Consider the following 27,579-nt stretch of genomic DNA (forward strand, 5'->3'; position numbering starts at 1 on the left):
GTACAACTGATAATGTAACAATATATTAGCAGTTGTATTGTACAATGACAGTTTTAATTCTGCAATTAAAAATGTGTTCGGTTGTGCTTAGTGGTTTTTATTTCACTGCTGGTAATTTAATTTCTCATGGTTGGCCGTTATGTTTTTTAACTCATGCTCTAACAGTAAAAAGATGTAGTAATACTTTGTTGCAAAGCTAAGTTTTAACTCGTTGTTTAATTTATTGATATCTACTAGAATACAGATGCAGGATAAAAAGAAAGAAATGCAATGCTATTTGTCCTTTTTATATTTCTATTTTTTTGCTGGAACGGCCTGCTTAAAAATCATCAGGAGTGCACAAAAATGGAAAAAAGCTGATTACACTAGCATTCAGATTTTCTCATGATACAGAGTTATAATTGAGTTATGGATTTGTGTGTATGTCCAGATGATGTTGTTCCCAGGGCTCTGGTTCAGCCATGCAGGGCAGGTGTTGTCTGTGCAGCTGGTGATGAAACCCAATGATAAGCTCACTCATGCCAGAGTGCAGATCCTGCGCCCCTACTGCAGCCCCAACCTGCACCTGATACCCCCGGGTAGGCCAACCCAACACAGCACCTAAATGTGTTCAGTCAAACTGTTAAACCGCACTATTGTACTTTTTCAGTGTGTAACTCTCAAGGGTTTGTCTACGGCTTGGTGGTGGGAGTTCGTAATCGCCTTCCATTACCTAACGTTTCATTACATTACATTACATTATATTTTATTTAGCACAAGCCTTTATCCGAAGCAACATACAATAAGTGCATACCGATGGTCATTAGAACACAGAACAGGTTGGATAAGGAACAATTCACAAAGAATCAGTTGTCTACATCCAAGAATATCAACTGTAGTACCCATGGTAAATTGTAATAAGGTACACGATACAAATACAACAGTCCTATATTAAAATATAAATAAAATATGAATATAAAATACTAAGTACAAAGTTCAACAAGAGGGCACACAGATTTGAGAGGTGATACACAAGTGATAACAGATTAGCGCACTCGTGCAGGGGAGTAACGTTATAGCTGGTAAAGGTGCAGTGTGAAGAGCTTCCTCCTGCAGTCTTACCCTCCTCCACCTCCTCCGTCCTCCACAGGCTGCAGCTCCCTCCACAACCCCTTCAGCTGCTGCTCCCTGGTGGCCCTGTGCAACACCACTGGTGGCTGTGCCACGGGGCAGTACTGGTGCCACCTGCTGGAGACCTGTCTGCCCGTGACCAGCCCCTGTAGCCCATACGACGCCCAGGCCGGAGGCCCCAACTACCCCCTGCCACCCCGCTACCCTGCTGTGGTGCCCTTCTACCACCTGGTGGCTGACATACCCCTCAGGTTGCCCCCAACCTCTGAACCTGCCCACATAAACGTGAGTCCCCCTCACTAGTCTATTGTAAACATGTGCTTACTGGCAGCCTAGGGTAGTTGGTTTATAGGTGAATGAGATATCAGGGGATTCATCAACATCTTAATTCAGAGATCAGGCAGTAAGTTGGTCCAAATCTGCAATGATTTTGTGTAGCAAATCACACAAAGCCCTGGTTCTCAATGCAGCTAGTGCCCTGCAATGCAGGCTTGAGCAGTAGTGGTTGCTGGTGCTGTAGTGGTGCTTATGTGACTTTCTATTCTAAAATGTTCAAAAACTGAAAAAAAAAAAAGAAAGAAAATGAAATGTGTACATATTTATAGTGTGTTTAATATAGTGAGTCTTTTGTAAAACTGGCTGGCTTGGCCAATTATTATTATTTTTACCTCTATTTTGGTATGCTTCTGCTGCTATGCTTTAAAACAGTGTTCTTGCTCTTATTGTTTCTCATAATTGCCCCAGGTGGTGCTGCCAGAAAAGGATATCAGTGTATATCCAGATGATATCTTGGCAGTGCAGCACACAGGACCAGTGGGGAGCTTCTTACACTGTTCCAGCAGCTCCAGGTCTCCCTGGCGACAGAGCTATCTGTCCCTGAAGGGGCCAGAATGGGGGGGCTGGTGGGAGGGGGGACTATCTTCAGTCCCGGCTGGGGAGCAGTGGTCTGACGGGGTAGTGTGTGACCTACGGGTGCTCTATGCGGACACACTGCACAGTTTTGCCGTCTCCCCGATGCTCAGTACAGATCACAGTGACCTCAGTGGCTACACCTACACAGGGACGACCAGTACCCCAGTGAGAAGCACCCAAGCCAAAAGTACAAAGCAAGAGGAAAGTGTAGTTTTGGGCCTCGCCATTGTATACCCCACGCAGAGTAAAGAGGGAGAGATACACCTCCCTATCAACGTCCCCACAGTCATCGTCATCAAAATACTGTCAGGGTCCAACTCCACCAGTACATGGTCAGCCCCTCTTTCCCAAACTGGGATCCCGTTTGAGTCCTACTGCCCCCCCATGCTTTCCACGTCCCACCATGGCTGTGAGAGAGACAGTGCAGATGCCCGGTTCTCCCAGGCCTCTGTGGTGCTGGCCACCCCAGGGTCCCACGTCCTCAACATCAGCGCGCTGAACCGCATCAGTTCTCAGAGCCTCTCGGTGATGCTGCGGGCTCACCAGCCGGTGTCAGGACTCAGACTGCAGCCACGCGGAGACCAGAGAATGCTGGTGGATGTTTCCCAGGTAACGAATTCTACGTCCGCTTTACTTCATCATATGGACTTGTACATTGGAATCCAGCTTGGAACTCTGATAATGTTTGCTTTTAACTTCAGTGTTTTTGTTATTCGACTATTCGTTTTTTTGTTTCTGTACATGGCTGCAGGTGTTCCAGGCAATGGTGGACAGTGGCTCTTCAGTTAAATACACCTGGGTCATTGACAACTTGGTCCAATTTGCTTATGAAGGGCAGACATACAGTGTGGTTTTCAAGAAGCCTGCAGAATACAAACTGAATGTAAGCTATGCCTGTTTATTTATAAGTTAAAAAAATGAAACAAACTGTAATTATTGTACCTCCCAGTAAAATGAGGGTAATCGTGTAATATAATCCTTTATCATCCTGTATTTTGCCTCAGGTGACAGCAGCGAACCCAGTGAGCTCACAGTCTATAGTGGTGAAGCTCTCTGTAGAAATCATGAGTCGCCTAGCTGATCCCAGCTTCCAGTCAGTGAAGGAGGTTGCTGCTGTCAACACAAAGCAGCTTTTCACTTTCAAAGTCAAGGTGGACATCTCCATTGGTATCACCTTCTGGTAAATGTTTTTCTGTTTGGGTGAAAAGCTAGTTGAAACCAATCTGAATCTCCAGCATATGTTTAGTCAAAAAATTATTTCACTTATATTGTTTCCATATGATTAATTCTATTTCTGAAATTAACTTAACTTGTAATTCACTGTCCATGCTATTTCCTGACCCAAAAAATGTCCATTGGTTTTTGTCTGATTAATGAAGATAAGCCTTTCCTTTGTGAACCAGTAGCTAGGCCTCTGATTGGCCTCGGATTTGAGCTGAAGTGATGTCATGCATCTGAGGTTCAATGCTGGTCTGCAGCCAGCCCTCATGCATACTGTGGGTTGGCTAGTACAGTAAATCAACAAAGCGAAGCCCCGCCTTGTGGCAGTTAGGGAGCTGTCAGTGTTTCTGACTCATACTTGGTCTCATATTATGGATTTACTTAATATGAAAATGGAACATCAGAGGAACAGTATTATAAATCATCTCTGTGCTCTGGATTATAACTGCATTTAATTAGACTAATGTTGCACTATTTCTTTTTGTAGCTTAATCAATAGACGGAAATATTGAGCATAGTACCAAGAAGCCTGTATATCATACGTTTTTTTAAATATATATATAATCGATTTAATGGCAATTATTTTTCTGCAATGTTTTTCATACATGGCCATAATTATAATGTCTTTTTTATACAACCACAAGTGACGAAAGGTTTTTGCCACTTTTGTAAGCTTCCATGTGCAAGCTCTAGTGCCTTCCTCTAGAGATTGCACCACTGCCAAGGACAATGAACAAAGAAATGCCCTTTGTATTCAATCTTCAGTGCTTATGGCAAACTCAATAGGCAGTTTTCCACATTTTTTCTCATCCCTCTTGTCCTCTAACACAAAAAAACATATTACACAACTATCAAAAATCTGCATGGCAATCTTTACTTCCACATTTCAGAAAAGTGTCAAATGTACAAATGTCAAATGTTTCTTTTTGTGTTCAGGTGATTGTTGCATAAAATGGTCTTTTCCTGTAGGTGGGATTTTGGTGATAACAGCCCAGGGACCAACCATTCCTTTCCTCCTCCATCTGAGACTCAAGGTTCCCAGCTGGAACGTGGAGTGAGGCAGATCTTCTTGCAGGACTCCACCAGCCACACCTACAAACACCCAGGTAAAAAAACTGTCTCATGCATGTAATAAACGTAATAAACAATAGCAAATACAATACAGAGACTTATTAGGGACATTCTACACGTTTAATGACCTTGATTCTGGACCCCACAGATTGAGAATTAGCTTCACTGAATCTTCTTAAATGTTACATTACCATACATATTATTAAGAATTTTCATCTGTTTTCATATATGTTTGTATTTTTATAATTTGTCATTGTCTTTTTTGTCTTGAAGATGACTATCAATTGAGAGTCCAAGTCTTCAACAAATATGAGAGATTGGAAAAAGCTGTGCTACTGAAAGTGCGGAGTCCTTTGGCCAGGCTGCAAATCTCTCCCTCTCCTCCTGTCCCTCTTGTCAATCAAACATTTGACTTGGAAGCCCTTCCATGGCCATCACCATATGGAATACTGTACAATTGGAACTTTGGAGACAATTCCAAAGAAATTACAGGATTTGAACACAAAGTCAGCCACATTCCCATATCAGCAGGTGTCTACAATGTGACAGTGAGGGCCAACAACACACTGTCAGCTCTGACTGCATGGATCCTTGTGGAAATTGTTGAAAAGGTCTCTGGTGTCCAGCTGAGCTACAATGGACCAAGTGAATTAGGTTCCACCACTACGATCAAAGGTGCTGTGTCTTCTGGAACCAGTCTCTACTGGACGTTTGACATGGGTGATGAGTCTTTGTTTACAAACCTCTCTGATGGTTTTATCTCTTATATCTATAAGTCCCCAGGTAATTACTCTGTGAGAGTAACTGTGGTAAACCCAGTGAGTCAAGCTGTCCAGCATTTGAGAGTGGAAGTCTATAAGTTGACTGTCCTTGGGATTCTGCCTTCTGGATGCTTAGAAAGTGGAGAAGTGATTTATCTCAGGACACTTGTGACTGGTGTGGTTCCCCAGTTAACATTTCATTGGAATTTTGGGGATGGGACTCCTGCCTCTGTTCTCAAGGGGAATTCCGAAGTTGGGCACATTTACTCCAGCCCAGGGCAATATAAATTAAATGTGACCGTTTTCAGTTCTTTGGGATCAACTTTTTATTTATCCTCCATTTGCATTGAGGCCTCCATAATTGCCTTAACTTTAGAGTCCACAGTTGAAGCTGTAGCAGTGGGTAAGGAAATCTGCTTCAATGTATCAGTTTACCCAAAACTGATCCAGCCACACCATGTCCAGTTTCTGTGGTACAACAGCTCCCACAACACCTCCCCAGCCATTGGACCTTCTTTTTGCTGCTTTGTGTTTGAAGAGGTGGGGACCCACCAAGTTTCCGTGCTGGCAAGTAACAATGTCAGCAACAAGACTGCAAATGCTGCTATTTCTGTCCAGGAGCCTGTGACACAACTTACTGTAAAATATGAAGGTTACAATGGTGTAATGGTCATCAACCATACTTATGCTTTTTGGGTGGAAACATGCTCTGGAACCAATGTAACTGTTCAATGGGATTTTGGAGATGGATCCCCCAGAGATGAAGGCCGGTATCTTTCTCATGTCTTCACATCTGCTGGGAGTTATAAAGTCTCTGCAACAGCTCTGAATGCTGTGAGCCAAGGCTCTGTAATTTTGGAGGTGGTTGTACTGGTCCCTGTGTCAGGTCTTACACTGAAAATCCAGAAGCCGGTTTCTGAGGCAGGAAAAGAGACAGTGATAATGGCAGTCATAAATGACATGAGGAATGTTAGCTTCTACTGGTCAGTGGACCCTTCCATCCCACTTTTGGGAACATCTATCTTCAGATATGTGTTTCTCAAAGCAGGCATATACCAGATTCATGCCACGGCACAGAACTCTGTAAGCAACCAGGAGGCGACCATCACAGTTCAGGTCTTAGAAAGAATACAAGGATTACATATTACAAGCAAAAGCCTTTTGTCCACAGGGTATATATCAACGGGGGAAAATGTTCATTTGACTGCGTCAGTTATGACGGGCTCCAACTTGACCTACCAGTGGCTGGTTCTTCAAAATGGAACAAATAAGATTGCATGTGAGGAAGAACATTTTCAGTTGTTTGTGGATGCACCAGGGGATGTTTGGGTGGAAGTTATTGTGTCTAACGCTCTTGGGGAAATGAACAGCAGTGTTTTGCTCAGGGCTGTTGAACAGGTATCAGGAGTCACAGTTTCTACCTTGAGGGACACTGTACCAATAGGAAAACCTGTAAAGATTTCAGTCAGTGTGGAAACTGGAACCAATCTCCAGTATCTCTGGTATCTGGAACCCAATCTGTCCCCTTCATCAACAGATCTGCCCTCACTTGTTCATGTGTTTAGAGACTTGGGACATTTTGTGGTTCGAGTGTTAGTTAGAAATGTGCTTGGCTCCATTGAAGCTACCAAAGACCTCACAGTCCAAGAGGAAGTGCATGAGGTAAACTTCCAGATCAACAGCAAGACAAATCCATTCTTTGTCTCATCCAGTTCCACTTTGCGATTATCAGGGTCAGTTGAAAAGGGAAATTATCTGAGTTGGGAGTGGAAATGTTCCACGAGGAATGGTATATCTAGCATTTTGGGTAAACAACAATCTGTTATATACTCATTTTTGGATGCAGGGGTTTATCAACTGTCTCTCAATGCTTCAAATGATATTAGCTGGCAAACAGTTTCTCACAGAGTTACTGTCCAAGATGTTATCCAAGGCCTTACTTTGAATGTGAGCAGCTATACTGTCTGCGCTAATGACCCAATTGTTTTCATACCAAAAATCTTAAAAGGAAGTGATGTCACTTTTTCTCTTGAGTTTAGTGGTGCCAAATTACCTGTAGACCTGACTCAAATTAATTTTACTACCTCCGACCTTTCTGTGGGAAACCACACAGTCACAGCAAGAGCCTGGAACCAAGTTAGTGCCTCCTCTGTGTCTCTGACTGTCAAAGTGGTAGAGAAGGTAACGGGGCTACGACTAGTCAATTGCTGTTCTCTTATTCTGGAATCTATGAAGGACGTCAGCTTCCAGGCAAAGGTCCTGAGTGGATCTCCTGTTACATTCTACTGGAATTTTCATTTAGTGGGACTACAGCCCTCAGGGACAATAGGGCAAAATGTCTCCTACACCCCTCCCAGAAATGGCTCACTGACTATAAGTGTGGATGCAAGCAATGATTTCTGCTCACAATCCTTGAGCAAAACAGCAGGTGTACAGTCGCCAGTCCAGCACTTGAGGCTTGTCTCCAATGTAACACAAATTTTTATTGACTACTCAATTGCCTTTTCAGCGATTGCAGACGGTGGCAGCAACCTAAAATTCAAGTGGGAATTTGGGGACTCCATAAAGGGAACATTAGTCACTGAATCACATTCTGTGAGTCACCAGTATCATATTCCTGGGAAGTACACAGTGCAGGTAATTGCTTTCAACAGCATCAGTAAGACCTTGGCACAATTGTCTATTGAAGTCAGAACATTAGAGTGTACCCTCCCCAAAATTTCCCTGGTCCAGAGCCAGTCCATTTTCCCAAAGTCAAGACCAAGTTACTTTGAGGCCAGAGTGGATCTCCAAGGTTGTACAGTATACAAGACAAGCTACTTATGGGAGGTACACCAAGCTCCAGGCTGTGGTGAAGATGACAGAGTGCCACTGGATAATGTGGCTGGTGGAACCACACCATTACTCATGCTACCCAGGCATATACTGGCTGTGGGTTCCTACTGCTTAAAATTCACTGTTGGTCTCCAGGGCACACCACTGATTCAGCACCAAAATATGAACATCAGCGTGGTCCACAGCCAACTGGTTCCTGTAATAAAGGGAGGGTCTCACAGGCTCTGGTCAAGTCAGAATGACCTGCTATTGGATGGTACTGAATCACATGACCCTGATGATGGGGTCCAGGAAGGCGAATCGCTGCAGTATCACTGGAATTATGTTATTGAGGTAAGCTTGTCTTCAGTGCCTTTTCCAGTGGAACCAAGCTAGGTGGAAAATATGAGATAATGTCTCTTTTAGTAAATGCATAATAAACATGTGCTGGTTAACAGTTTAATATTCCTTGTCTTGTAATGGGCTTAGAAGCTATTTTATTTCAGTCCCATGTTTCATTTTATTTTTTGGCAGAGCACAAATATGACCTCACCCCTCAGTCCTCCTGCTCTCGGAAATGGAAGCATACTCATTCTACCCCACAGGATACTGCAGCCTGGCAATGTTTACCTTTTCACTCTCACTGTTCAGAAAACAGGGAGATTACCGGTCTCCTCAACTCAGTCTGTGAGTCCTACAGTCTGCATTTCATTTCCCTCTTTCTGTCTTGTAAATCGTAAATCATATCAGCAAACAAACTGGTGGTGAAAATGTCATTTCTTGTTTTTCATCCAGGTAACGGTGCAAAGGGTGCAGGTGCTGCCAGTTACTGTGGGCTGTGTGACCTGCAGCTCCTTCCTTCCCTTCCACCACAGTCACCATCGCCCTCTTGCTCTCTCTGGCCACTGTCTCTCATGCAACGGAAACACACAGGTACTACTTCTGTTCTGGGCTTAAAAAAATTTTTTTTTGTTATTGCTTATTATTGTGCTTAATGGCTAACATTTCATAGTTTGATGAAGTAACCGGAATCTGGAAAGTATCTGGAGGAAAATACAGTACTGTAAATGAAAGAGCACATAAGCATAAGGATCTGTTTGGTGATGTTAATATGATCTTTGACTATGGAATGATTGTTGGTGCCAGACAGGGTGGTTTGAGTATCTCACACACAATAGTCTCTAGAGTTTGCAGAGAATGGTGTGAAAAACAAAAAACATCCAGTGAGTAGCAGTTCTGAGGGGTCAGACAAGGGCCAGACTGGTCAGAGCTGATAGGAAGGTGACCATAATGCAAAAGACCACTCATTACAACATTGGCATGCTGAAGAGCATCTCTGAACACACAACGCATCAAACCATTAAGTGGATAGGCTACAGCAGCAGGAGACTAAATAAGTAAAAAAAATACATCTAAGGAATACCTAATAAAGTGCTCACTGAGTGTTCATGTTCTCCTGAATTTATTCCTTTCTTCTCTGTTGGGGCTACAGTACACATGGTCCGCAGAGGCCTCAAATGATGAGGTCCTGGAGCTGAATGAAATAACAACCTCAACAGGAGCCAGCTCTCCAGATCTAGTGGTCAGACCAGGTGTGTTGCTGAATGATCTAAACTACACCTTCACCCTGAACGTATCCCAGCCTGCCCTGGAGCTCTGGGGGACTGCAAGTATAACATTACAGCCCCACCATCCACCACATGGAGGGGTGTGCACATTGACTCCTGATACAGGCATTCATCTCCTGGAGACTGTTGTGACTTACAACTGCTCAGGTAAAAATAACAAATATTGCAGTATACCCAATGCTCCTTTTTTAATGGCTGTATTTCATTTGCCTGATTTTTTGTTGTTGTTGTTGCATTGGCAGGTTGGGTGGATGGAGATGGAGACCCTGCTCAGCTCAGGTACACTTTACAGGTGGAGGTTTGTCCAGACGTTGGCCAGCCTTGCCGCCTTCTCAGCCTGTACAGGGGCACCCAGAACTCCTTTGGGACCCTGGTTCCTCTGGGTTCCCCTGGCCTAGAACGCACCCTGTCTGTCATTACTGCGCTGGTTCTGGTGGAGGATGACCTGGGAGTTACTGTGACGGCACTGAACAAGTAAGCAGAGACTACATTAGATTAATCCAGTTTCTATGATTGATGAAATGATTGAGGCGATAAACTGGGTAAACTATCCTTACTCAATACTGTTGCAGAACTTTGACAGTGCAGCTACCTGAGGTCCAGGGCCTCACTGGCTGGCTAAAGAACAAGAGTCAATCAGAATTGTGGGCACTGGTCCAGCGGGGAAACCCTCAGGAAGTGGTGCCCTATTCCATCGCTCTGACCAGCCACCTCAACCAGGTGGGTGCACTGAACCGGTGGGGGTATATTTACGATTAATTCTGTGGCTGATTCTGTTCTCATGAACTCTCTGCCATGCGCTGTTTCCTGCTGCAGGTGGACAGTGGGAGTGAGCAGGACCTACGGGACAGGATGGTGATCCGGGAGAACCTGACACAGGCCCTGGCCTCTCTCCCTGTCTCCTCCCTCCAGGATGCAGCTCAGATCAGCTCTGCTCTGGCACAGTGCACGGTGAGTCCTGGCACCGCCCAGCAGCCCTTCTCCTCAAAAATATTGCCAATGAGGTGAGACGGTTTTGCTCAATTTAAGATTTGCCAACAGGGTAAGAAAATGTCACTTGTCAAGCCATTTAAAACAGGCTAATATTTTCTACTCGAGAGGGAAAAAAAGACCATAAAATCTCAAGACTTAAAGTACTTGTTAAGACAGGATTTCTTTCAGTGTTCCTTCGTCCTCTAAGCATAACAGTGTCCTGCTGTGCGCTGAACTCAGCATGTTGTAGAGTGTCGGCTGTAAGGGAACGCTCCTCCCGTGGGTTAGCATAGCCCTTCATCACCGCGTCTTTAATTGGATGACATGAATGTCTAATTCCTACAGGCAGTCCCCGGGGAGCTGGCATGTGCAGGATGTCAGGACACAGTTCTGAAGGCCGTGGGGAAGATGATTTCTGTGATCGGGGATCAGACTGAACCTGGTGATGTCACTCCCTTAGACACAGGAAGGAATATTCTGCAAATACTAGGTATGGACGAGACAGCTGCACTCACATTTACAACCAACAGGAAGCAATGCAGCATTTCATTTTTATGACTACACTCAATGTCCTTGTGTAAATTTGAATAAAGAACGTTTTCCCATCAGCTCTTGGTGTTTTAATTATTTTTTAACCGTTCTTTCCCTTCAGGCAGCTCAATGGCTGGGGCCGCAGAGCCCGTGAGCGCATCTGGGCCGAAAGCCGTCCCCGGTTACCCGGGCAGCTCAGAGGCTGCAGTGTCAGCGTACGGCCAGGCGGGGGAGCTGATGCGGTCTCTGCTGCGCTCTCGCCTGCGCGGCGAAGAGGCGTTGACCCTGACGGCCCCGCGGATCCGCGCGGTGGGGCGCCGCAGTGACCCGGGGGACCTGCTGTGCGCCGAGCGCGCGGGCCCCTGCCAGTTCTACATCCCCCGCGGGCTGAGGGCCCAGCTGCAGCGCGACAGAGAGGAGGTGGTGCAGATCCTCCTGGGCATCGACGGCCACGGCCCCCTCCTCCCGCCGGCACGCCCGCCCATCTCCACCACGCTGGCCGCCATGGAGTTCTCCACCCCGCAGGGGCGGCCCATCCCCGTGGCCAACCTGCCCCCCGACCGCGCCATCAGGGTCCTGCTGCCCAGGCGCCTCCCCTCCGAGACGGCCGCTACCCGCAACCTGACTCTCCCAAAGCGCGGGTCTGTCAACTTCACTGTGGGGCCTGTGGACACGGTGCCCCATGCTGGCCTCTTCCTCAGCTTCAGCTTCAGCCTGCTTCCTGGTAGGCCGCCTTAGCCACACTACGATAAGCAGCTTGTTATTAGCTTCCTATTTAATGTCATTTTTGCACATAAGGTTAACAGTACCTTTTCTGCATCCTGATACAGAATATGTGTATATGTGTGTGTATGTGTGTGTATAACATTTTGTGTGTGTGTATGCGTGTGTGTGTGTACGTGTGTGTATATGTGTGTGTGTATGTGTGGGTGTATGTGTGTGTATAACATTTTGTGTGTGTGTGTGTGTGTGTGTGTGTGTGTATTGTGTGGGTGTATGTGTGTATGTATGTGTGTGTGTAATATAACATTGTGTGTGTGTATGTGTGTGTATAACATTTTGTGTGTGTGTGTATGTATGTGTGTATGTGTGTGTATATGTGTGTGTGTACGTGTGGGTGTATGTGTGTGTATAACATGTTGTGTGTGTGTGTGTGTGTGTGTGTGTGTGTGTTAAGGAGCAGGCCCACAGAGCAGTGGGCAGGTGATGATCATGGTGGACAGCAGCCCAGGACCCTCTCTCTCCCAGCATGCACTCCTACAGGAGCTGAACCTGTCTCTCTCTGCTCAGTCTCCTGCAGCGGAGCACACCGTCTTCCTTACGCCACTGTGAGTCCCTCGGGCACTGATTAAATCGCTCACCGTGTAGGCGTCTGCATGCCTGTATGTCTTACAGGATAGTTTACATGGACACTTGTTTATTCTGTGCACTCAATGCATGAAAAATTATTCCTTCACATTACATTACATTACATTACATGTCATTTGGCAGATGCTTTTATCCAAAGCGACTTAGAGTTGATTAGACTAAGCAGGAGACAATCCTCCCCTGGAGCAATGCAGGGTTAAGGGCCTTGCTCAAGTACCTTAACCACTATGCTACAGGCCACATACTTTATTTATTTGTAGGGTATATCATATTTTTCATTCTGGGTTTTGTACCCTTGGGCAAGGCACTTGACCTGAATTGCGTCAGATATTGCGTTTGATATCTAGCTTTTTAAATGGATACTATGTAAAAGTCACTTTGGATAAAAGCATCAGCTAAATCCCCATAATGTAATGTAATTTATGTACTGGACTATCCTTCTCCTTAGGTTTCCTGAAGACAAACTGTTTATACATGTTTGTAAATGTCTGCGTGCGTGTGTGTGTATGTGTGTATGTGTGTGTGTGTATGTGTATGTGTATATGTGTGTTCACACAGGCAGAACCGCTCAGGACAGGCGCTGTATGTGAACGTGAGCAGCACCCTGCATGGCGGCTCTGTGCAGGCGTCGGTGTGTGTGTTCAGCTCTCTGTGTCAGTACTTCAGCCTGGAGCAGCGGCGCTGGAGCAGCCAGGGCCTCCAGCCTCTGGGGGGCAGCACCCCCCGGGCGGCCCACTGCCTCACCCAGCACCTCACCCTGTTCGGGGCCAGCCTGTTCGTCCACCCCGACGCCCTGGTCCTGCTGCCCCCGGTGAGTCACCCTCCTGGGCTCACGTCACTGACCGAACACGGCCTGCGGTTCCAGCTTGAGCCACAGGGAGACAGCAGCAGACCTCCATTTAAAATGCGCTCGCAACACATCACTCTCAGTCTCGCCGTATAATATAACAGCTCAATGATAAGACATTTCAGTGCGCTGATATGTTATTTAAAGCCGGCTGACTTTAAAAGATGAATTGACCTTAGATTTATGTCCGCGTTGTATATTGTTTTGTCGCCGGCAGCCAGCGGGACCTGTGAGGAACGTGGTGGCGGGAATCGTGTGCGCTGTACTGCTGCTCATATATCTGCTCATGGCCCTCATCTCACACAAACTGGACCACCTGGACAGCACCCGCTCAGCCCTCGTCCCCCTCTGTGGGCAGTCGGGTCGCTACCAGTACCGGGTCCTGGTCAAGACCGGCTGGGCCAGGGGATCTGGTGAGGGCCCACCGATCATAATGAAATACAATGAGATAGTGCAGAACTCTGATAGGCATCTGAGTGCAGGAGGGCGGGGCTTGATGTCAAGGCCAACCTTTAGACATCCCAACTCTCCAAAGGAGAGATTCAAAAGATGGAATTAACATCCAACTACATTCAGTCCCACCCTGCCTGGGCAACGTGGTGGTGCAGTGGATGGCACCGCCGCCTCACGGCTTCGACTCTGCGGTGGGGCCTTTCTGTGTGGAGTTTGCATGTTCTCCTTCTGTCCGTGTGGCTTTACTCTGGGTACATGCAGTTCAGCCAAGCTGGAGACTCTAAATCGCGGTTATATGTGTGTGAGTGTGTGTATATGGATGTGTATGTGTGAATGTGTGTGTGTGTGTATATGGATTTGTACGTGTGAATGTGTGTATATGAATGTGTGTGTACGTGTGAATGTGTGTGTGTGTATATGAATGTGTGTGTACGTGTTAATGTGTGTGTGTGTACGTGTGAATGTGTGTGTATGGATGTGTACGTGTGAATATGTGTGTAGCTGTGTGGTGGTGGGAGGCAGAGTGGGCTTCTCACAGTAATAAGATGGGGGTGTTTCCCTGCCCAGGCACCACGGCTAACGTGGGGATCAGTCTGTACGGCCTGAATAAGAGCGGCTCACGCCACCTGCAGCGGGAGGGGGCCTTCCAGAGGAACGCGCTGGACGACTTCCAGGTGGAGACCGACGCCAACCTGGGGGAGGTCTGGAAGCTCCGCATCTGGCACGACAACACCGGTGCATTCCCCACATCTGTGCCCTTTCTTTTTATTTATTTCTATTTTTCTTTTGTGAGCTAAAAAAAACTTCAGCGCTGAACAGAATGAAGTGTTTCCCTCCTGTGTGTGGTTTTATGGACTCTGCTCAAGTGCCCTTTTGGGTGTACGTGTTGCGTGCATGTATGCATGTACCTTTGTGGATGTACACGTGCATGTGTATGCATGTGTTTGCATACTGTATGTTTGGCCATGTGTACGTGCATGTGTCTTAATGTGTATTAACTTCACCATATTTACGTTAACTTTGGTGTGTGTGTTTGTGTTTGTGTGTGCGTGTGTGTGTGTGTGTGTGTGCGTTTGTGTGTGTGTCCGTGTGTGACGGTGTGTTTGTGTGTGTGTGTGTGTGTCCGTGTGTGTGACGGCGTGTTTGTGTGCGTGTGTGTTTGTCTGTGTGTGTGTGTCCGTGTGTGTGACGGTGTGTTTGTGTGCGTGTGTGTTTGTCTGTGTGTGTGTGCGTGTGTGTCCGTGTGTGTTTGTGTGTGTGTGTGTGTGTGTTTGTGTGTGCGTGGGTGGGTGGGTGCGTGTGTGTGTGTGTTTGTCTGTGTGTGTGCGTGTGTGTCCGTGTGTGTGACGGTGTGTTTGTGTGTGTGTGTGTGTGTGTGTGTGTGTCTCCCAGGTCTGGACCCAGCCTGGTTCCTGCAGCATGTGGTGGTGTGGGACAGACAGACAGACAACATGTACTTCTTCCTGGTGGAGGACTGGCTTTCTGTGGAGAATGAGAGGAATGATGGAATGGTAGAGAAGGAGGTGCTGGCTTCCTGTAAGTGCCCATTTGTGTTTGAAACACCATGGAACAGTCCTTATGACATAAGTCTTTATATAAGCACATCCAACCTTAGAAATGCATGCGTCATTGTTAATATCAATATCATACACATTTCCCTCCCATGCCAGCATTACACACAACGTTTCTTCCAGTAGGAGTTTGTTCAGTAAGACATTGTGCCTCTTCAGGCCCTCAGGACCTGCAGCAGTTCGGTCGGGTCCTCAGGTCCCAGCTGGTGTTTGGCATGTTTGAGCGCCACCTCTGGGCGTCGGTGTGGGAGCGCCCCTCTCACAGCAGGTTCTCCCGAGCGCAGAGAGTCACCTGCTGTGCCCTCCTGCTGCACCTGTACCTGGCTGTGGGGGCGGTGTGGTACGGGGCAGCCGGGAGCAAAGGAACCAGGTGAGCGCCTTCTATGTATCACTAATGGGTAAGACCGCATTAGATATCCAACTGTTTCAATAGATACTATGTAATAACAAAAAAAAGGTTTGGATAAAAGCATCGGCTAAATTCCCATCATGTAATGTAATCTATGTACTGGACTACCCTTCTCATTAGGCGTCTTTAAGACAAACTAGAGGTTTTAGCGGTATGTCTGTGCTCCTGTGTGCTCTGCAGTAGCCCTGTGTCAGCCCGACTCCTGATGAATGCTGAGACCGTTGCCGTGGGGATGACCATGGCTGTCCTGGTGTTCCCTCTCCACCTGCTGTTCTGTTTCCTGTTCCGAATGACAGCAAGCGGCAAGGTAAACCCCCGTCCACCGGACTATCCTCTGCTCCTCTCACCCTGAAACACTGCGTGCAGATTACCTGCCAGCCTCTCTGCCCGCACTTATGACTCACACGTACTCTCACACTGTGAAAAACATTTGCTGTGGCTTTTGAAAAATTTGGACGTATTGAAAGTAGGCATAGCCTGAGTGTGACCTCTGGCGGTTTCCTAGGTGACGACGGATGAGTCAGCGCCACCGTCCCCAGTGTCTCAGACGGTGGAGATGGACGTTTACCTGAGCCACTCAGAACAGGCCAGCTCCTACTTCCTATCCTTGCCCGGGGGAATGGACTCTATCCTGGATGGCGTGTCTCACTCTTCAGTAATGGATCTCTATGACTCTTTCCCACTATAGGATCAGTTCTGTTTTTAGTGTTAGCACTGTTGGCTGTATCGCTTCACATTGTCAACACGTTCACAATGTCAACCTTTCGATGAATGTCACTCGAGGACATAAATGGCAGATTTTTCACAATATGGCCCATCACATGAGACTGTTACCCTAACATTTTTAAATGGCAATTTACTTTTTATCAAAATGACCATGAAAAAAGGACTTTTTGAAATCTGTTTCAGGAGTCACTGGGAAGCAAGCAAATAGATTCAGCACTTTGGAATGCCTCTAAACTGGGAACGGAGAGGTCAGAATACACCTTTACATTCATACATTGTTAACATGGGAAAAGTCAGTTGGTCTAAAAATTCAAATAATTTCATGTCAAGAAATACATTTGACCACAGTTCTGAATTACAGGAAATTTATTTCAAGTAGTACAGATATCTGCTTAACTATCATTACTGTATATTTAATAGACTTCATGTTTGTGTGGGAGATTGATTGTCAAACCCTTTGAACCTCATTAACTTTAAAGTTAAACGCTATTGTCTCGCCTCTGTTTACATCTTCCCAAAGGTGGGTCATCTCTTAATGAAAGCTGTGGCATGTAAACATTGTTATGGCCTCACTGCCGTATCCTTTCCCAGCAGAGTGGATCAGTGGCCTTCCTGCGACAGCATCTTCGACCTCCCCGAGCTGCAGGGGGCGCCGCCGCTGGGCCACGCCCGGCTGCTGAAGAGGAAGAAGGCTCTGCTCCAGCTGCGTCTGGCCTCCCCAGCCTGCTCCCTCGACCAGCCCCAGTCCCTCTCCCTCGCTGACCAGCCCTTCCCCATCCCTGAGCCCGTCCACGCTAACGGCCTCCAGCACAACGCCTTAACCCTCTCCGGTGAGACCTGCCGCATCTGCTGGTCCTAGTCTGTCTACACGGGCCACCCATCAACTCCTGCCCCTTTCCGGAAACCACGTCACCTCCTACTTACCTCATAGTTGTAGAACTGGCCGTGGCAGAAATTGTTTCCAGTTCAAAAGCCTAAATTAGGCATTTGGGGTCTTCCTGGCTATAGCTTAAAGGCAGAGCAATGTTTTACAGCAAGAGAGTTAAGTCCGCAATTAAATACTAATGGGCCAATAAAAGATGTAGAGCTCTTAGAAAATGTAAAGCTTTGCTGCTCCGCTCTGGAATATAGAATATGAAATGCTGTGTTAATCATTCTTTTCCATGTTTTGGATCCAAGAGCAGTGTACAAAATGGGTTAAAAAAGAATAACTTAACTTGACTTGACATATTTGTTGTAAAGTTTGAGGTTTAGGTATGATTTGGTAAACTGAAATGAAACAGAGCGCCACATTGAGCTGTATGATCCAGGGCAGTGTGGTTCACGTCTAACTGAAACTGAACCTCCAAGCCCTCTACGTTTATATTGGACCTCCCTCTACTATTTTAATCCTGCTTAATTAGTGTGTTAAAAAAAAAACCCTGGAAATTGAAATTGTGCAGCTACCAGAGGGCAACACAAAAGAACTTCATTTTGATTAACAACCAATTCCTCTCCGCCCACTGCGGGGCTTTACCTAAATGGTTTTACCGTCTCTGACCCCAGAGGAGGACCTGATCCAGTCCATCACCACCGGAGCAGCAGTGGCCAGCAGCACCTCCTCCGGCAGAGTAACCTCGGACAGCGGCCGCTATTCTCCCTGTGAGACCGCCATGTCTGAAAGGTGAGTTCCCCGTCCGTGAGCAGACTCACGGGAAACGCTACAAGCAGAGACATTACCACTACACATAAGGAAACATTCCCATGGCTTACAAGCACTCTTAATTTAGCTTTTCATAGAATGATTTGTCTCCCTTTTTTGGAATGGCCGAACATATACTGTATACCAGTGCTCATTGCACAGAAATTATTACACAGATATGAGTCGGAGGAGGAGTCTTCATACGCAGCTCAAATAATTGAATTACAGGCACCTGGTCAACCAGCAGGGATTGGTAGTGTCTGAGGAGAGGCAGTCATCCAGGCCAACTTAAATTCTTCCTTCACTGGGTGCTGCTAGAACTGATTGTGCATTGCACTGCTGGCCTTCTGTCCGCAGCCATCACTGCCACAGTGTAAATTTGATACCAGCCTCTGGGGCCCATTGATGCACTAGAACACCGCCTAAACAAGATGAGTCAGTCAACAGCCCCCATTAGATCTTTTAATTAATGAGATGTTTATGCCAATTATTGTATAGACCTGTGGACCTGCCTAGATTTAAACCAACCTACCCTACAATTACATCACACAGACAGCAAAGAAAAAACATATGGTTTTGTGCTTAGCAATTTCTTTCTACATCGCACTGAAGAAAATAATCAAACCAGGACACAACCATCAATTTCCATTGTTCCGGACGATCATCGCTGCCCTCATACTGTTATAACTGCTGCCAAGCAATCAAAACTGTGATCACCCTCACTTTCAACTGCTGACAACCAATCATTACTGTCCTCCCCCTCTTTATCTGCTGCTGGCTAACAGTGAGCTCTGAGCCAAAGTGCCTGTGTCTGTTCCAGCCAGGAGAGCTCCAGCAGCGGATGGTCAGAGTTCAGTCAGGGGGAGCCTCCGCACAGCACTGGCCTCTACAAGTCTCCCTCCTCCCTGTCAGTGTTCACCACAGCCAGCACCTTCCTCCCCAGCCCCTCCCCAGACCTCCTGGGCACCTCCTCCACCACCCGAATAGGTAAACCGGGACCGCCGGTGCACTTCAGCAGACATCTAATGTAGCATTAGACTCCTCCACCTTCAAGCTGATAATTCTTACAGATGGTCGGCTGTTCTTTTTTAACTGCCTTTTAGACACTGTTAACTTGAATGAGTATTCAGAGGTGACATGCAGCGAGAAAAATAAAATGCAGTTATGCGGTTATGAATAGAATTGCTTAGTGCTTAATTCTCCAATGAGGTGAAGTGAATCATTGTACCGCCTTTGGCCTTGAAGGGTCCCGCGTCCTCAGACTACACTTCAAACCCCAGCAAGGTTTGGCACATGAATAATTCTGTGTGAAGTAGTACTTTTCACTTGAGACACCTGCAAATAACTGGACTTATTCATATTTTCGGAAATACTTTGGTCAAAGCACCCTTGAGCTTTCTTTCATTGAGACTAAAGAGTTCACTTTAGTGTCTTTTCATGAATTGAGTGTAATAGAACAGGGAATTGGTCTTACAGCTCTGTAGTTTTTCTTGTGGTTTGATGTTTTGTTTAAAACTTGAAAATGAAATTGCCCAAAGCATTGAATATGCCGAATGCCCTTATTGTATTTATACCTGTGTGTTAGCTAAAGACAGTACATCTGTATTTATGCTCCAATACAATGTCTTGCCCCTGACAGACCTGAGTCTACCTCAGTAACAGTCCCATTATGCTTATAGCTTTGTGGCCTCCACACAAACAATCCCGCCCTTAGTTCCTATTGGCCAAAAACATTACATTGTGGTACAGTAGGTTCAACTTCAGGTTCAAGCTTCCGGCCCCTATCTGCATCGTATTCACAATTATTTCTTGGAACAAATGGTTTCCTTCCCCTCCTATTTTGTTGTCATCAACTAATGTGATTTGTCATTATCATGTTTATATAATAAACACTATTCTCTGGAGAACTACAATTCCTGTGACACCTTGTTCAAAAGCTCTCCTGCTTATCTGTGCACTATGCTGTAGCCAATTTTGAATCCACTGAGAGCTAACCTCTTTCTTGGTACACGCATTAGCTGAATGAGTCATGAACAGGATAACACAGAATTTTTCAATAAAGGACTATAATATACATCATAGTGAGCACTTTATTAGGTATTTATTAAACTTATACATTTTTTAGACTTATTCTGCTGCTGTAGCCTATCCACTTAACATGTGTTGTGTGTTCAGAGATGTTCTTCTGCATACCACTGTTGTAATGTGCGGTTATTTGCATTACTGTCACCTTCCTCCTTAACAATGTGTTTTTGCCCGCAAAACTGCTGCTCACTGGATATTTTATGTTTTTTCAGCATCATTCTCTGCAAACTCTAGATAATTTTCCTGTGGAATCATTTATAACAACAATTACTTTTTATTCCGATCTTCATTTTGCATCTATGCATTTTAACAAAGTTAAATGTCACTTTAACTTTACTTCCTTACTTCCATCTGGGATTTCTCCACTTGCTTATAAATTACTAAATTACTAAATGGGGCGACATTAGCTCAGGAGGTCTTGTTGTCTGGCAGTCGGGGGGGGTTGCTGGTTTGATCCCCCACCCTGAGTGTGCCGACGTGTCCCTGAGCAAGGCAGCTGACCCCCAATTGCTTCTGACAAGCTGGTTGGTTCCTTGCATGACAGCCAGTTACTGTTGGTGTATGAATGGATAAATGGGTGAATGAGAGGCATCAGTTGTAAAGCAGTTAATTACCATTTTCTCTCAGTGGCGATTAACTGCAATAAACACGCTAATTCCCTGCAGTGTATTCATTGTCATGAAGCTGATCTGATATCTTCCCTTACTTTTCTTTATTTACTCAGTTTCTCCTTCTATATTGTGCTAATAGTAAAAGGTGAATAGGGGTATGATCAGCCCTCTATTGCAGGTGTAGCCCGCAGCCTCCCAGGCTGGCTCTTTCCCTCCTGGGTCCTGGGTGTGACCTACCTGCTGGCGGGGCTGGTCCTGGGGGCTTGCCTGGCCCTGGTGGGTCTGTACGGAAGCAGCTTCTCCAGCTCTGTGCTCCTCATGTGGGTGGTGTCAGCTGCCTCAGCCTTCCTGACCTCCGCCCTGCTCCTGGAACCTCTCAAGGTGATCTGCCTGGATACTGCTACTAACTCCACTCACATCTGCCTGGAGTACTGCAACTAACTCCACTCACATCTGCCTGGAGTACTGCTACTAACTCCCCTCACATATGTCTGCGGTGACTAATAAAACTAAATGATTCACTCGTAAAAATAACTATTATCACCCAGGCAATCTTAATGAGAAACTGGATGGTGACCTTCATCCACTAGGGGGTTAATTAAGCAATTTTACAGTTACGATAAAATTGTCTACAAAGTAAACTGAATCAATGTAAAGATAGCTGAGTGGACAACTGTGGAACAAATTGATCTTGGTTTTTAAAATAAATAAATACATTAATGTGAAGACACCGTGAGAAGGAAGGGCTGGAATGAGGCCTAACTAAAGAAGGAGATTACTGGGGTAAAATTTCTATTCATGTTCACTTGAAATATTGCTATTTAATTCCTCATTTGTCTTTTTCAACATGATTATGCAGATTTTCCGAAGTAGGGGGCGCTGGGTAAAACTTAATAAAAGGAGTACTGCTGCTCTCACATCCTGGGCCTCAGTTTACTGTTTAGCGCTTCCCGCTACACTAGCTTGTTGTGTCGCTGCTACACCGTCGCCCTTCCTGACAGAGTGATGTCATCCTCTCAGGTGTGCGTCCAAGCGCTGCTCCTGGCTGCGGTGGTGCGGCCTGTGGACCCGGAGGTGGAGCAGCGTCTGGGGCAGGAGGCCGTGGTGAGGAGGGCGGGTGGGGAGCCGGGGGACAAGGTGCGGCCCCCGTGCGGATATGGCCTGCTGCACGCCAAGGAGGAGGCCAGGAAGGTCCGTGCCCTCAGGACGCTCATGAAGGTGAGGTCTGAGCGACGCACACTCAGCTGCAGTACGTGACCCGGTGTGACACTCTGCGCTCTGCTCGAGGTCTGCGGATTACTGTGCTGCCTGCTAATCTATGCTCCCTTATGCACTGCTGACAGAGCTGTTTGGTGCACATGCTGTTCTTGCTGGTCGTCCTGCTGGTGAATTACCAGGACAGCACCCAGGCTGTGCATGGCAGGCTGCTGCATTCTGCTGTCAAAAGCTCTCTGCTTACAGCTCCATCTGGGCGGCTCAACCTCAGCTCTCTGACACGGTAAGCTTTCCGTTTTCCACACTTTTGCGTATTTCTTGCTGTTCAGAATCCACCTTTCTGCTTCTTTTTTGATTTTCAGTAACCATGCTTTTAACAACATATTGCATGTGTGTGCGGGTGCATGCATATGTACATGCATGTGTATTTGTGTGTGTGTGTGTGTGTGCGTGTGTGTGTGTGTGGGCATGTGCATGTGTGTGCTTGTGTGTAGGTGGGCTGACGCCTGGCAGTGGATGGACAGTACCCTCGTGCCCTACCTCTATCAGAGCCCCTCCCTACTCCTGTTGGGGTTGCCACGGATACGGAGAGTACAGTCACAGGATGGTGAGGTCCTGCTGCACTTAAACATGTTCAGACACGGCTTGTGACCCAAACACTGGTGAAAACTAGACATTTTATGTCTCAAATCACATCAATCAATTGCTAGCCTAGTTAGCAAAATACCTCAAACTAGTTTGAAGGAAATGTTGAGAGCCATCTAGAAGCACATCTGCATTTAACAACCATCTGAACTTGGCATTTCCGTACCAAGTCATCATCAGAGAGCACAACAGTGTGTGTAATGTGTTTTTCTGTCCGTTTTTTACAAGGCCGCTGTGGTAATGTGACGGATAGCCTGAGATCAAGGAGCGCCTCGTTTGCACCAGTCATCCCTGCTTCTTCACACGCGCCATCTGGAGAGCAGAGAGCCTCGGCACACAGAAGCTCCGGACGCCTCCTCTCCTGGTCAGACATCAGCGCCCCGCTGCCTCTGCAGAGAAACGCAGGCATGTCTCCGCACGCCGATGGCGTGTCTGTGCGTGAGCGGCGGGGTCAGCTCCGTGTCCCTCTCTCCGCAGGCCGTGGCAGGGACCCCAGGGCACGGGGGCCGGAGGGGGGGCAGACGCGGCGGATCTGGGGAACAGCAGCCAGCTCACCCGCCAGGTCCTGTCTGGCCTGCAGGACACGCACTGGATCAATGCAACGTGAGTCACGCCACACTGGCGTGCGTCTATTCGCACTCGAGCCCATATGTGCTTTATTTCCAGTGAGTGTGTTTTCTGTTCCCAGGACAGAGGCAGTGTATGTGGAGTTCACGCAGTACCACAGGGAAACGGCCCTCTTCGTGGCCGTGACTGTCACGGTGGAGCGGTCACGCACCGATGCAGTGCTCGCCACCGTCTCCATAGAGCCTTTCCACATGCCGCCATCTCACTCCGGCCCTGACTTACAGATCGCCATGATGGTAGGGGCCACAGAAACACTCCCAGACAAAGACAAGCTGAAATCAAACTTCACTTTTCCCTTCATTTTGTCAAATCTTCTTAACCATACAAACACATCTTAAAGTATACATTCCAAAAAATCTTATAAAATTGTGACATTTGTGTATTTTCACTTGTGGTTTTTTCCATCCACTTCCTGGAAAACGATTGTACAAGGTTTTTCATCATTGTGTACCAGTGTATGTCAATCAAATTTCCCATTTCCATTCCCATCCAATCAATATCCTTTTTCACAGTGGCGCCCATCCTCATGTGACATCTCGCTCATCATTTTATGTCAGTCAAATCGACTCCCCGCCCTTGAAAAATTCCCCTTAAATACCTGTTTCACTCATGTATACGTCATATTGTGGAAGCTAGTCCTGCTCTACCTTTTGTTTCAGCTTCTCTTTAAAAGCATTTCACATTATCATTATCCTTATGTTATCATAAGACTTGTGTTTAAAGAACGTAGAATAAGGAAACGGAGTGCTTGACATTGTGAGTGTCGCTGCTTCTTTACCAGGATAGCTTGTCTTTCCCAGGTGCTGCTGTTGGTGTTTGCCCTGTGCTTCCTGGGCAGTGAGCTGTGGGCAGTGGTGAGAGAGCAGGGTCGGGGCCTTCGTCATGGCCGCCAGTGTCTCCAGTTTCTCGTGTGCGTGCTTTCATTCGCCACCGCAGTGCTGCGGATTTCCTTCCTCTATGAGTCTGCCTCCTGCCTCTCTCATCACGGCTCCCAACCACAGAGCTTCACCAACTTCCACAGCGCCGCCCTGCTGGCCCGGGGGTCCTCTCAGCTCTCGGCTCTCCTGCTCACCGTGCTGGTCCTTAAGGTACTGCAAAGAATGCTGTGTAATACAAGCACAAACACATCTCTGTGAATTATACTGCACTCAGCGAGCACTTTATTAGGTATTTATTAGACTTCTTTTTTAGACTTCTACTGCTGTAGCCATTTCACTTGTGTGTTCAGAGATGCCCTTCTGCACCACTGTTGTTATGTGTGGTTATTTGCATTAATGTCACCTTTGACCAGTCTGGCCCTTCTCCTCTGACATCTCTCATTAACAAGGCGTTTCTGTCTGTAGAACTGCTGCTCACTGGATTTTCTTTTGTTTTTTGCAACATTCTTTGTAAACTCAACAGACTAGTGTGCATGAAAATTCGGTTAGATCAAATTTTCCCCCATTCTGATGGTTGACGTGAAGCTGCTGACCCGTATCTACATGATTGTATGCATTGCACTGCTACCACACAATTGGCTGATTAGATAATGGCATGAATAAGTAGGTGTAATAAAGTACACATTTTCCTAATAAAGTGCTCGGTGAGTGTATATTGGAGTGACTGTTAAAGACTCATTAAGCTGTGATAAGTCTTGAGAAAGGTGAAAGGTGATTTGTTGGTTGCAGATGGTGGGCGTGCTGCGGTTTGTGCGGCGCTGGGTGGTGTTTGGCCGGGTTCTGCTGCAGGCCTGGAGGGACCTGTGTGGGGTTGTGTTCATTCTGGTGCTGATGCTGCTAGTCTTCTCTCACACCGGAAGCCTGGTAAGAAGGGGATTAAACAAAGGCTCACCACATGGGATTTTGCACCTGTGCATACGATGCCGATGATGGAACGTGTGTCTGTGTCCTTTTTTCAATATACTGTTTCTGCTTTTAATGGTTCCTTAGAGGTAGATATACTAATACGAATACAATGACATTATGATTTACCTGTCATCAGCTGAGCATTTAGCAATGTACCAAAATAAGCTTTTTAAATTGTTGCATTTTCTTTCTCGTTCTGTTTGCGTGTGTGCTTTTGTGTGTGTCAGCTCTTCTCCAGCTCAGTGGAGGGGTTCAGGACTGTGGGTCAGGCGACTCTTACCCTAGCGTCTGCGCTACGTGGGCGGGCAGTGACCCGCAGGCTGTGTGAGAGACACCCGATGCTGGGGCCCCTGTACTGCATGTCTGTGGTGGCCGCGGGGCTGTGGGTGCTGGGCCGGCTGTGCGGGGCCGTGCTAATGCGCTCGTACAGGGCCACGCAGGCCGAGATGTACCGCCCCGCCATGGAGCCTCAGGACTACGAGATGGTGGAGTTCTTCATCAAGAGGCTCAAGCTGTGGATGGGACTCAGCAAAACCAAGGAGGTACTGAAGAGATGTCAAATGTTTACACTGGGTGTTGATGAACAAAACCTATGTCATCCTGTCAGTAGGAGACATGACCTCACAGATAAGATGGACATGTGCGTCAAGGCCTCCGAGGGTATTTAGGCCAGGCCATACGACTGTTGAAGGTTGCTGTACTGCAAACTTGTTTCATTTTAATGATCTTCCCACTGGGCCAGCGTGACATTCAATAAACTTTTACTTTTCTGGAGTTAGTGTTTGTTGACTTGGGCGAGTTCCTGCATTGTTCTGACTTTGATTCCATTGAGAGAAGCTGGGTCCTAACAACTATGCTCATTTGCTTGTGTCCTTGTTCTCCTTCCAGTTCAGGCACAAAGTGAAGTTTGAGGGGATGGTGTCACCCCCCTCCAGGTCCTCCCTGGGGTCCCAGCTGTCCGGCCTGTCAGTGCAGAGCCCTGCGGGGCCGCGGCTGACCTCCGCACAGTCCCTGGCCTCTGAGGACTCCAGCCTCTCCGACACCTACGACGTCCAGCTCTACCTGGACCGGCTGCTCCCTGCGGTCAACAGCATGCTGTCCCAGTTCGACCGGGTCAACCAGCTGACTGACGACCTGCACTGCATTGAGCTGAAGCTCCAGGGGGCGCAGAGCAGGATGGCCCAGAAACAGAGGCAACAGGACAACACGCGCAGGAAAGCTTGGAGGATATCTGCTTCGACACCCCCTCCTCGCACCTCGCCTCCCTCTTCTCCTCTTCCTCCTCCTTCTCCTCCTCGTGACCTCCTTCCCTCTCTTCCATCCTTCCTCTCCTGCAACCCGACCATCCCCTGCACCCGCACCATGTTGCCCACGCTGCCGTGGCACAGCCCACACCTACGCAAGGCAGCGCATCCAGCCACGGCAGACTCCAGCGTGCCCGTCCGCAGGGCCTCCGGGACGGACGCCGCGACCAGGCGAGTCCCAGGACGCAGGGCCTGGCACTCAGGCACCTCCCATTCCGCCGATGCCACCCAGAGGTCGCCCCAGGCGGCGTGCGGTGCTGTCCGTGCCCGACCCTGGAGCGAGGAGGGGGGAAGGGGCATGGCCTGCGACCGGGCACCAGTGAAGAGGAGAGCCTGGCATCCTGAGGGGCCTGAGATTGCGGCTTCAAGCCCAGGCAGTACTGCCAACCAGTGCTGTGAGTTCTAGGGGGTACTTGTGCATCTGTGCAGTAGATACTTCTCAGCCCTGGAGGTTGTAGAAAATAGGAGAAAACTTTCCTTAGTGTCACTACAGGGGGGTCAACGCTTCCAGTGTGAGCAACCCCTGCTATCCAAAGAGCAAGGAGAACGAGAACGAGACTTACTACAGATGGGGACTGAATTTATTCTTGGCTTCACATAGTGAATGACTGTTTCCTTTATGCAATAACATGAATGGTATGGATGTTAGCAATATCTAATACAGGGCTCTGCAACCCTGTTCTTGGAGATCTACTGTCCCGTAGGTTTTCATTTCAACCTTAACCGATTCAACTGATTCTACTATGTAGCAGCTCAATGACATCTCTAGCTTTTGAACGAGGTGTGAATAGTTACGGTTGCAGTGAAAACCTACAGTATTGTAGATCTCCAGGGACAGCCTGCCTATAAAGTGTGGTTGGTTCTGACCGTTTAAGGTTCAGGTTTCCCTAGTGTGCAATCACAGGTCATTTGGATTGTGTTTCAGAGGATAATCTTACTCAAATGCATAATCTTTGAAGAGGAATGAAAATGATATCTATTCAATGTTTAGGTTTAACAAAAGCTAATTATCATGCAGTTGTTGCTAAAATAATTATGTGATTGACATGCACATACTCTGTGTGAGATTTGCAGGTAAACTGGAGATTTGCAGGAGATTTGGGGTTTGTCAGTTACAAGTAGACTTTACCAAATATTGTGTTCATTACAATTGTGCACAATTGTGTAAAGAGA

At 47.1% G+C, this 27,579-nt stretch overlaps 1 protein-coding gene across 1 annotated transcript; it reads left to right on the forward strand.

Moving 5' to 3' along the window:
• Positions 1 to 493: 493 nt before the first annotated feature.
• Positions 494 to 26,812, forward strand: pkd1b (polycystic kidney disease 1b). Its single transcript, XM_061230490.1, has 35 exons — positions 494 to 578; positions 1,130 to 1,395; positions 2,467 to 2,631; positions 3,027 to 3,202; positions 4,213 to 4,349; positions 7,246 to 7,256; positions 9,382 to 9,664; positions 9,760 to 9,991; positions 10,090 to 10,237; positions 10,334 to 10,468; positions 10,835 to 10,979; positions 11,142 to 11,744; positions 12,198 to 12,348; positions 12,947 to 13,199; positions 13,453 to 13,648; positions 14,256 to 14,423; positions 15,081 to 15,224; positions 15,419 to 15,629; positions 15,849 to 15,975; positions 16,174 to 16,323; positions 16,578 to 16,642; positions 16,986 to 17,224; positions 17,940 to 18,057; positions 18,896 to 19,062; positions 20,950 to 21,152; positions 21,792 to 21,989; positions 22,115 to 22,269; positions 22,481 to 22,593; positions 22,860 to 22,995; positions 23,109 to 23,234; positions 23,320 to 23,494; positions 24,059 to 24,346; positions 24,926 to 25,060; positions 25,330 to 25,644; positions 25,991 to 26,812. Exons 1-35 carry the CDS (start codon positions 494 to 496, stop codon positions 26,810 to 26,812), a joined length of 7,041 nt encoding a protein of 2,346 aa, XP_061086474.1.
• Positions 26,813 to 27,579: the final 767 nt, after the last annotated feature.

This window comes from Conger conger, chromosome 2 (assembly GCF_963514075.1).
Source record: "Conger conger chromosome 2, fConCon1.1, whole genome shotgun sequence".
Classification (NCBI taxonomy): Eukaryota; Metazoa; Chordata; class Actinopteri; order Anguilliformes; family Congridae; genus Conger; species Conger conger.